The sequence below is a fragment of the Numida meleagris genome, chromosome Z (assembly GCF_002078875.1).
Source record: "Numida meleagris isolate 19003 breed g44 Domestic line chromosome Z, NumMel1.0, whole genome shotgun sequence".
Taxonomy (NCBI): Eukaryota; Metazoa; Chordata; class Aves; order Galliformes; family Numididae; genus Numida; species Numida meleagris.
In genome coordinates this window covers 46,640,528-46,652,308 of record NC_034438.1, presented here as the reverse complement: position 1 = coordinate 46,652,308, position 11,781 = coordinate 46,640,528, and the positions used below count along the sequence as shown (strand labels likewise).

Sequence of the window (11,781 nt, the reverse complement as noted above, 5' to 3'; positions counted from 1 at the left end):
GTGAGCGGGGCTGGTGCCGTGCATGCGAGGCACACACGGCTGCTGCTGTTGGATCTCACCACCATACCAACAGAAGCCGCCCTCACACCGACACTCCTTGCTGGGATCGGTATACCCAGCAATACAATACGATACATCCGCATGCATCTCATAAGCTACAGATTTCATGACCTGCTCAGAGTGCCATTGCAGCACGGCAATTTCATCCCCTTACCGGGAGGCCGCATCGCTCGCCGCCCACCACCCCGCGCCCTAGCGCCACCGCCCACCGCTCAGCCCCGGCCCCACGCCCACCACCGGCGGCAGCCGAGCCCCCGCCCGCGGCCCCGCGCCCCGCCCCGGGCCCGCCCCTCGGGCTGGGGGAGCCGCTGGGGAGACGTTGCAGGCGTTGCTTTTGCAGCTCCGACGGTTGCAGCCTGCAGCCGGTGCGGAGCAGGGGGTCTCCTGGCAGCCGTCCCGGCCCGCTGAAAGTCACCATGCCCTCCACCTCTGCCTCGGGCTCGGCCGGCCGCCCCGCGCCCGACTACTGGATCGACGGGTCTAACAAGGACACCCTGACCCAGTACTTCGATCTGGAGTCCGAGCTGGGACGGTGAGGGGTGGGGCCGGGGGGCGGCGGGCCCGGGGCGGGACCCCGCATCGTTGGGTCGGGGACGGCGAAACTTTAGTGTGCGTGGAGCCGCGGGGCGGCTGCGGGCAGAGGAGCGCCGCCGGGGACCGAGCTCCGAGGACCCGGGGTGGGCGCGGGGAGGTGACAGCCCCGGGATGAGCCGCTGTGTGTTTTTGTGTGAGTCAGGTGCCGTGTAGCGGCGGGTTCCAGTGCCCTGCTGCGTCCCCTTGGTGGGAGGGAAGGTACCCCGAGGTGCTACCTGTTCCTGCCTCTCTCCGTGCCAGACCTGCTATCCCTGTCTCCCCGTCAGCCCTTCAGCCTGGGGATCAGCTCGGAGCCCGAGCAGCTGCCGTGACCAGGCCTCTTGACAGCCGCGGACTGCAGCGAGTCCTGCCCTGGAGCTCCTGCGTGGTGACTTAAGAGTCCCAAGTCCTCAGTTTCCTTCTTTCTTTCCTTTTCTTTCTTTTTTTCTTTTTTTTTTTTTTAAACCAAAGCCCCTTGTAAGCTTCAGGTTTTCCCCCTCAAAATACAGTTGTTGTTTTATGTTGAATTTACAGGTAGAAAATAGCACTCTTTAAAGAATAGTGGAAAAGGAAAGCATTAGAAAGGATCTTGCACCAGATGACTTAAGTCAGTAAATCAGTGAATAACAGCAATTGTGAATTCTAACAACAATAATTTATTAAAATCCTGGATGACAGTGGGAAATTTGCAAGTTCCTTGGCACATTCCTTTGCTGAGAGGACACGCAATGAAAGGTGTTGCTAGGAACACGCATGTGTTGCCTACTGTAGGTAAAAGGGGCAGGAGAAGCTGTACAAACACAATAAAACATTCTTTGTGACTTGCTGGCTAGGTCTCAAGCATTTGCTGCTACTCTTTTGCCACTATTGCAACTCAAATTTAAATGGAATTACGTACCCTTTCCCAAGTTTGTACTTTATCACACACCTATGCAAGAACGTAAAAATGTAAAGGAGGAAGTAGTCAGGTCAGTTTTGTTTCCAGAACTGACACAGAAGTGCGCACTGATGAGCAACAGCAGTTGATAGCAACTCTATCACCTGAGTAAGTGCTGTTCTATGTGGTTTGCCTGGAGTCCTTTCAGCATGTGTGCTAGAGAGTCCATAGTGGTGATATGATGTGTGTTCATCTCATAGCTTGAGAAGTGGGGTTGGAAATGTTGACTTCTGAGGAAGTCAGGTACTTAAAAGCTGCAGTATAATGAGGTTTTCTGCCTTGCAAGGTGACATGGAAGGAGCCCAAAGCGCTGCACACTCCAATCATAAGACAGATATTTATTGATATAAATAGGTAAGATGGTAATTTGAGTAATGATAACAGTGACTTAACAAGATTCAAAATGGCTAGATATCCTCGATTATTTGCTACATAGGGGGTAGAGGGTGCATAATGAATCTAAGAACAAATCTTAGCAAAGCTAGTATAGCTTAAAAACAGTAAATGATTTACCAAGGATTTGTTAGCAAGGCATCACCGCATCCCGAGTGAATCTCTGTGCACCTTGAGAGGTGTCCCTACTCAAGGAGAGATTCTGGTGTGCAGCCAGCTGCTTGCAAGAACTCTCCAAGGGGTTCTTAGGCTGCTTGCTATTTATGGGGAAAGGTGATTGACTCGTAATCATACAACTTAGAATTGGTTCTGTTGAACCTTGTGTCTGTTATCAGGTATTTGAGCAATAATGATGAAACCTTGTTTGTTATTAGTCCCAAGGATAAGGTCCTTTGCACCTCGTTGTATGCACTAGGCCTTGGATATAATGACCAGGCAGAGTGGGGAGCAAGGAGAGCACTGTCATGCAAGGTGAGAGAGTAGATGCTGAAACCCTAACAGGAGGCTTCAGTAAGAAACAACCACACCCAGGTAGGTGAGTTATGTGAGACACTAAATCTTCTGTGCTGTTTGTTAGAAATAGGGAATGAAATTTAAAGTAAGAGCAGAATGCAGACAGGAGAAAAGAACCATTTGAAACAAAGATCATGGAGTACTGGTGGGAGAGAAAACTCCAAGGGGTACATGTTCCGAGGGGAAATTGCACTGCTGGTTTAGCAGCAAGATCTTGGTCCACCGGTCCCAGGGTGAACCTGGAGACCTATTGTGTGCTAGCATCTAGAACGCTGCTGCAAATCTCAGACCTCCTCCAGCAGCTCAGGTGTACCTTAGCAAATCTTAAAGAGATCCAGCAATCCCTCTTTGTTCCTAAGTCTACTATAAAATTGTATTGTATGCTGTTGGTAATCTTAGATCCAGCCTTTTAATTTGGAAGTGAGTTTGAGTACATCTGCAAAGCAGACTCAGGTTAGTGGTGGTGGAGGTGTATCTAGGTGAGGTTGAAAAATGTGGTTATATCATCCTGTTAGATGCAGTTAAGTCAAAATAATATACTAAAATAAGTAACAGGAGGCGCTGCCCTAAAATGTCTTCAAGATACAGAGATTGGAATAGATCTTTTGCTGGAATACAAAGGCCTGTATTTGGACAGCTGTTGCCAAGTATAGGGGTCCCCTTGGAAAGTGACCTGTGTGTCTGACAAATCTCTTAGCCATTGTAATCAGTAGATCTTGCTTTCTTGGCAGCCTTGAGGAGAAGGATTTGGGGGTGCTGGTTGATGAAAGATTCAACATGAGCCAGCAGTGTGCGGTTGCAGCCAAGAAGGCCAACCATATCCTGGGTTGCATCAAGAGAAGAGTGACCAGCAGGTTGAGGGAGGTGATTCTGCTCCTCTACTCTGTTCTCATGAGACCACACCTGGAGTATTGCATCTGAGTCTGGGGCCTCTAACAGAAGAAGGACATCAAGCTGTTGGAGCATGTCTAGAGAAGGGCTATGAAGATGATCAGAGGGCTGGAGCACCTGCCTTATGAGGACAGGCTGAGAGAGATGGGGCTCTTCAGCCTAGAGAAGAGAAAGCTCTGGAAGGGACCTTGTAGTGGCCTTCCGGTACCTGAAGGTGGCCTACAGGAAAGCTGGGGATGGACTTGTTAGTAAGGCAGGTAGCAACAGGACAAAGGGAAATAGTTTAAAACAAGAAGAAGGTAGATATAGTCTAGATATTAGGAAGAAATTCTTTATGGTAAGGTGGTGAGACACTGGAACAAGTTGCTCAGTGAGGTTGTGGATGCCTCCTCCCTGGAAGCATTCAAGGCCAGGCTGGATGGGGCTTTGAGCAACATGGTGTAGAGAGAGATGTCCCTGCGTATAGCAGGACTGCTGGAACTAAGGGATCTTAAAGGTCCCTTCTAACTCAAACCATTCTCTAAGATTCTTGTATGGCCAGTGAAGGAGTGATGGGAAGAGACTGGGAAGCTCAGCTGTGGAGTTTTCACAGGGGCCCATAGTTCTCCACAGACTCATAAGTAAAGATGAAGAGCAATATTTGCTGGTCGTAAGTTACTGAGGTTTTTAAAGACAATATTGCCTGTGGGAAATCACAGGAAGACATTACTGGACTGATAGGATATTAAATGACAAATGAAATTCAGTTTAGATGAATAAGAGCATATGGGAGTGGGTGAGAAACCTGCAAGTTGGACGTAGAAAAACAGTGTCTAGTTAGGTGATGGATCTTGTGTCCACTTGATACTGTGGATGCTGAAAATTTACAGTGGTTCAAGAGGCAGCTAGGCAAGTTTACTGTAGAGAAACCCATTGAAACTAATTAAATATAAAATTGCTAATTATTGAACCATAAATTCTTCAGTGTTATGACTATATTCTTTGACTGTATTAATATAAGTTTGCTCTATTCATATTCTTTTGGAGGCATCTGTGTTTGGCCACTGTTAGAGACAGTATTCTGGGTGAGAGAGACTATTATTCTGAACCAGGACTGCTATTTTTACATCCTACTTAATGCCTGGCTAATTTACCTTCCCATTAGTCCATATCCAAAACTGCTATAAACATGAAATTTTGGTCTTTGTTTTACAAAATGTATTTCTTACTTCTGTGAAGGTGACAGCACTGGAGACTTGTGGATTTTTTTTCAGTGTATGTCAGCTGAAAGATTATTTTTCACACTCTTGGAGAAAGATTTTAATAATTTTGGGTTCTAAGCTTGTACATTCCATAAAGACTAAAACCTTTTGTTAAACGTTTGGCTCATGCAGTATCATTTGATATGGTGTTTCTGAAATTAGGGTTAGTATAACAGTACTGTATGAGGGAAGTAGAAATTCAGTAACAAATATTTATACTCAGCAATATTACAAAAATTTCTCTTTGTTGGAATTTTAGTCAATATTTTCCTTAGTATGCACTCTCTTGCCTAATCGTGTCAAACTTCATTATCATTTAATTTGAAACTGCCTAATATTATTGTAGGTGTACTGCAGATCTATTAAATGGTCAAGAGAGGTTGGGAGTATTTTCTGCAAAATGCTTAAGGCTTTTAGTTTTGTACACAAAAATAAAAGAAATAAAAAAAAATAGACAAGTTATGGGAATTTCTGTAAGAAGGACAGTTAAAATCACCCAAAACAACCTTCAGTTTTGTGATTCTTGCTGAAAACTGAAAGATGCTTGGTACTTGTAGTTTACCTTGAATTAATAGTGGTACCTGAATCATGAGTGGCTTGAGGAGTTCTGAGCACAGAGAATTTAAGTCCAAAGAGTGGTTTGTATGCCATGAAGACTACTCTGAAAGTAATTCCTTCTATTTTACTGTGTTGGTCTACAACATCAGAGGCGGATGTTGGGGATATGGCAGCAGAGGTTGAACCTTCCCACCAATATTCCATTACATTTTGTTGCCATATGACAGATGGCAGCAGAGGTGCAGTCTGACAAAATGGCGTCTGACATGAAAGTGTGTAGGATGCAAAGATGTCACTGAATTCCTCCATGTGGAAAAAAATGGGTTCCGTTGACATTCACTGACACTTTATGAATGTTTATGGGGACCAAACAGTGGATGTGAGCACAGTGAGGCAGCAGGTGATTTCAGACAGGAAATACAAGCCACATTTCAGACAGCCATGCTCAGCTGTCACATCACAAAATGAAGAGATCAGCTCGTCCATGTGAATCGATGGATTACTAACACAAAACTCTGTATGAAGCGGAACATTGGCTTCCATGCATTTAAAACAATGGTGGCAATGTTGGAATATTGTGAATTATTGCACCATATGGGTCCCACAAATGCTCACAAGAGAACAGAATGAACACCATATGCAAGTTTGTCAGGACCTATTGAACCAATATGAGGCTGAAGGTCACAGTTTCCTGGATCAGATCATTACCAGTGATGAGATATGATGTCAAGCTCTTGTTCATTGCTGGTGAAAATGCATAGCTGATAGTAGTGACTACTGTTGAAAATAGCATTCTGTAGCTGAGAATTTTCTCTTATCAAATAGCGCTATTTTGCTCTTTGTACATGTTGTAGTTTCCATGGAAATAAATAGGAGGTGTTATTTTCAGAGCAATCTATGTTGATTTCATTTTGTAGGATGACAAATCTCACTCTGACCATTGTATTCGTGGATACTGACATACTAACCTCTACTTTTGTAATGGCAGTAGTGGATGAAATCAGACAATGCCTTTGAATAGCTGTCATTTTATAGGAATGGGTTGCTTTTGTGTTTGATGCTTTGAAGTTCAAACAGTTTTTGCTTTGAAGATTTCCCATCCATTCCTCCATTAAAATAAACAGAGATGCTGGATAACAGCCCTGATGAAAAGGATCTGGGGGTCTTGGTCAGCAGCAAGTTGATCGTGAGCCAGCAGAGTGCCGTGGCAGTCTAAGAGGCCAACCATAACCTGGGGTGCGCCAGGCCCAGCTCTGCCACCAGGTAAAGGGAGAGGTTGTCTGCTCTGCTCTGCACTGTGCAGCCACACCTCCAGGACTGGGTGCAGGTCTGGGTGCCACAACATAAGAAGGACAAAAACTGTTAGAGAGTGCCCAAAGGAGGACTGCAAAGATGGGGAAGGGTCTGGAGGGCAACATGTGTGAGGAGTGGCTGAGGTCTCTGGGTGTGTTCAGCCCAGAGCAGGGCAAGATGAGGGGAAGCCTCATGGCGTCTGCATGCTCCTCACAGGGAGTGGAGGAGCAGCGCTGAGCTCTGCTCTCTGGTGACAGCGACAGAACCCAAGGGAAGGCCATGCAGCTGTGTCGGTGAAAGGTTCTTCACTAGAGGGCGATGCACAGTCCCAAGTGCCAGAGTCCGAGAAACGTTTGGTTAATGCTCTCAGACATACGGTCTGATTTTTGGGTGGTACCATGTGGAGTCAGGAGTTGTACTCGATGATTCTTGTGGGTCCCTTCCAACTGAGATGTTCTGTGATTCTATGAGAAAAATGTGGGGCCTTTTTCTTTCTACTGGGATAGTCATTCGTTATACAGACTGTTTTCTGTGTTTACTTTGAAAAATAGTTGTTTTTCATTGGGGTAGGTCACTCACTTCTTCAGCAATACTTCTGCTTAGTGGTTTGCAACTTTCAGTACTGGATCTGATGATCTTCTGGGACACACATGTGCTGCTGACAGTACGCAGTGCTAGCTGTTCAAATCCATCTGGTGGGTGCTTTGCTAATCTGGGATGAGAATTCCTCTTGGAAAATTATACTTGAGCAAAAACTGCAGGTATAGATTTGCCTGTCCCTGTGCTATGTAGCACCACTAGTTGCAACTTGCTTCTTACCCTGGAAGCTCTCATCTGCAGTTGAGTAGCAAGAGTTTCTATGAAGGCAGCTGGTCAGTGAGTGGAGAAGGCTGCTGAAGGTAGGAGTTTGAGGCTTCCCTTAATGCTACTGTGTTATACTGGAGCCCTGGCTGAAGGAGAAAGATAGGACTAAGAGAAGACATGGTGTCCTTGTTGGGCCAAGGCATCCAAAAGTAGGTGGACATGGAGAATTGTCTTCTTCACACATTGCACTGGCAGCATAGGTCTAGCTGAAGACTTCAACACTCTTCTGCTTATCTTTCTCCTTGAAAAATGTCCTAACATATGAAAACAGACTCTTCCATGGTGAATATGCGCTTTACTTTTTCTGTTGAAGCTATAGTCTTGTGGAGAAGGCAGTTCAGTGCTAGGCTGGCCAGAAAGAGGACATTAGAGAGATTTTTGTTAAGTAAGATACATCTCTAAGAAGTGGGAGAAGTTGGTCCCCCTTAAAATACATGTTTACCTGCAAAGAGTTAAAATATAAATTGATACCAAGCACTGAATGTGTTATGTGGAAGCTCTATAGCTTCTCAGCCCAGTGCTCTTGGTGAAATGCCTGGCTTGGGTGCCAAGAACCAGAGCTTGTCCATGTAATAACCCAGATTTTAACAACTGAAACTTTTCTAAGTGCAGGGAGAGTATTTTCTTTATTGTATCTAGATCAATTCAACAGTTTGATTCAGAACAAAAAAAACCCCATGCCTTGAGGAGGTAAGAAAAGAGTTTCCTGTACTGTTCTGTAAATAAAAGCAATTTGAGAATAGACATGCCATTTCACCTGAAGGCTTTAACCAGGAGAAAAATGGGCAGATTTTTGGAGGAAAAAAGTCAGGCATTTTAAACCATTCCATGAAAGGTTGCTGTTGATTCTGTTATCCAAATGCCTGTTTTAGGTGTTATTTATTTTCTTATCTAAAAAAGTAACTCTATCTAAAGTGCTACAGACTGTTGTTTAAATACTTTTACAGTTGGAATTCGTGGCAGAACTCTTGTTCTCTTGCAGCTAGGGATTTTGCATTGAACTGCAAACTCTGCACCTGCTTCACAGAGGCTTATAAAAGAAATGAGGAAGTGTGCTTTTTCTATGATGGCTTATGTGTAAATCTGAATCCTGTTAATACTGTGAATGAGGCATTGCTTCCATCATGGCATGATGGAAAATAGGTTTTTTGATTCTGTCTGCTGTGGGTGAAAAGTTTAGCTGTCAGTGCTTATGGCTAGTCACATCAGAGAAACTAATGCTGCCATAGACTACTGCCTTTCAGGAATTGATTAATGCCTGGTTGATTGTGTGATCAAAGTTGCCCATAATATTTTATTTAAGTCCTAACTGCATTATGTTAAAAATACTGTACTTGAAACAAAATTGTCGTCTTTTAAATGTGAACCCAAATGGACTATTGATGAGGGCATATATTTACATATTTTCATTTACAGAAGCACTGAGATTATATTTGTAATATTTTATTGCACCATTCTTTTTTAAAGGGCAATTTGTGGATGCATCTACACTGAAGTTTTAATTTTCATGAGTGAAGCACTGGAAACAAATTCCGTCCCACTGTGCTTCTGTCTGCATGAGGAGGCATCCTTGGCAGGCACAGAGCAGACTGAATGTAACTGAACCAGGAGATAAAGTTCAGGGGCACGTAATCCATTCAAACCTCTTGTGAACATTTGGTTCACAGGACCAGATTGGATGTAGTCTGCAGTGGAAGCTGCGGAAAGTTTGTATGTTTGTATTAATTCACTGACACCATGTTCTACTGTTGCACTCCACTGTAGTGTGCTGCTAGCTAGTGCCTTAGTGATACTGTGTCTGAACCTAACTGTAGTTAATCTGTGGCGTGACAATAGGATGCTTGTGATACCACATGTTCAATGTAATGTTCAGGTTGGCATCTGCCTGCTCAAGTTTTAACTAACTTGTAAGCCACTGAGAATATACATTATGTAAAGTAAAATTTAGTGCCTAAAGTGGGCAGTGAAAGAATAGTTAGATCATACAGAGTATTACGTTATCTCTGTATGCTTATTAGTCTGTAAACCGAGTGCATTGTTCTTCCAATAAATTGAACTGTTAATATTTTTCTAAAAAAAAATGACTACTGGAGCAGCTCAGAATAGCTGGAATGAGTAGATGATCATTCTGTATAATTTTCACAGCTTTCTTGTATTTAAAGAGCTATTAATAATGAAAAGTACTGTATCACAGAACTGCCGCTTCTTTATTTTAAGTTATTTATTCTTTCAGTCCCCATGCATTTTTGTCAGTTATTTTGGTTATCTTCTTTTTAATTAAAAAAAAATGTATTTCTAATGGAGAAAATGAATAGCTCTTGAAATGAGTGCACTAAAGAATACTGAACCATTTTTTTTACACAACTTTTAGGATTTGAAAATAATGACATCATTTGTGTTAATATAAAAATATGTCATTTGAAAAAACATTACAGTCCCCAGCCTTGTCTCTTGTTATTAGTAACTGTCCAATTAACAGAGCCGGCTTTATCATAGTAGTGACAAATGATGGTACTGTGGTAGCTAAAAGCCTGGCTTGGCTTTGAGAAATGTTCTGTCAAAATTTCAGTGCAAAGATTTGAATAATTATTTCATGTACATATGTACAATAACTATGAATTTTAGATAGGAGTTCTGATTGCATTAAAAAAAAACAACAAATATAATCTTTTGTGCTTTCACAGCGAAGAAGAATTTAGGCTTACAAACTTGCATGTTTGCTCTTAACTTCTTCATTTAGGAGTTCTTACCAGTTCTGCTTCCTCTCTTCACAATAGGCAGATCTTTATTATCTGAATAGAATCATTAATTTCACAAGGGATAATCTTTTTACAGTGTAGTGATGCTTTTTTGAGAAATGGTAGGCAAACATGCTGTGTGTTTTCAAATAGTGATGCTGATTTTTGGTCCTTTGTTTGTCTAATGTCTTTTCCATTATTTGTTTTTTCCCTTTCTGCTCCATTTTAAAAAATAGGTTGGAATGGCAGCTTTTACAGTCATTGATATCTTGGAAGTACTCTTCCATTTGTTGTTAGTTATGCTTTATTTGGCCCTACTTGCATTGCCAATGTCTTTGTGAATCACCAGAAAATATGTTTTAAATTACTGCTTCCTGCTCTTCAAAACTGAACCCACTCCTAAGTTACTTTACATCTTTGTTTTTGGTGTCTGAGCCAGCAGCTCTGTGATATGTCAGATAGCGAATCATTAAGAATTGAATTTTGGAATTTTTATGTTGCGGAAGCATGTTGTTTTCTTGTTGTTTTTGCCTTACTTTTCTATCTTACTGTTACAAAAGGTCTTTTCAGAAAGAAAAGTGCACAGGATATGTTTTCCCAGCCTAAAAAAAAAAAAAACCTATGTTTTTAAACCTGTGGAAATTAAACCAAATGAGGCAAGAGGAGTGCACATCTTCCTTTCTCCTTTCCAAGGCCGTTGTTCATTACCTGTTTCACTTAGCCGGCTCTTTCTAACGTGCAAAATAAAACTCATGTTTTGTCGTGATCAGGTTTAGTAGGGAAGGTTCAGGTCAGAATGATCTGTCTGGCAGCATAGGTTGCAGCAGCCCAGGTGTACCAGAACTGCTGGGGATTATGTGTCTTTAGGGCAGAATGACATTTCCCCTGAGGCTAGTGGGCAGCGAGGATTGGTTGTTACTGTGTATGTAGGGTGTGTTTTTTAAGATCTATTTTCAGGGTGCCAAAGGAAGGATCACTGAGAATGAAATGTCCTGGAACATTTTTCAGCGTTGTATGCTTGATAAACATATGCATTGTGTGTCCTCAATTTCTTAGACTATGTAGTGTTTAAAATAGAAAGATGAAGTAGCAAAAAGGTACATTGCAAATGTACCTTTTTGTTTTACAGTTGTAGGGGAACTGTTCGGTCACGGCTTGAACTGGTGTTTGAGTGCCTGATGAATGGGTGTGGCAGGCCTAGAAGCACAGGCAAAGTGTTTGCACCTGTGCTCCCCATGCCACCAGAAGGGGTGGACAGAGTGTGGAGCCACCTTGGGCTCAAATAAGGGCCAGCCACTGAAGGGAGGGTGTCTCTTGAACCTAGGCTGCTTCCTGCAAAGGACTGTTGCGTAGCCAGAGATCCCCTTCACCAGCTGGGTGAATTCCATTCTTCTTTCTGTATATGACCATTGGCCTACCTGCAAATACTTTGCCTGGTATCACCAAGAACCTATAAGAAGCAATTTCACTTCTTCATAAGTAGAAAAAGAATGAAAACAAAAATTGTATAGTTAACTGTCATAGGTTACTATCACTAACACACTGACTGTCAGAAACGATCAATATTTGCATCTGTTGATATGACAACAGATTTCCAAGGTGATGTTGCTTTACTTGTAAAATAATTGTAAAGATGTGAGACGCTTTAACAATATGACCTTGGAAGGGACTGTTCAGTCTATAGCAAGCAAAACCTATGTTCTTCTTGAATTTGATCTGC

The 11,781-nt window shown here is 42.7% G+C and overlaps 1 protein-coding gene across 5 annotated transcripts in view; it reads left to right on the top strand.

The window, feature by feature from the left end:
• Positions 328–11,781, top strand: part of CAMK4 (calcium/calmodulin dependent protein kinase IV) — a 166,015-nt gene continuing 154,561 nt past the window's right edge. For 3 of the 5 annotated variants that reach the window (XM_021380306.1, XM_021380304.1, XM_021380302.1), the window contains exon 1: positions 330–592. In XM_021380306.1, coding sequence (XP_021235981.1) covers positions 477–592 — 116 coding nt within the window. In that variant the 5' untranslated portion in view covers positions 330–476. Of the gene's footprint in view, positions 593–11,781 lie in introns of all 5 variants that reach the window. The other 2 variants (XM_021380303.1, XM_021380307.1) reach the window with 2 other exon arrangements.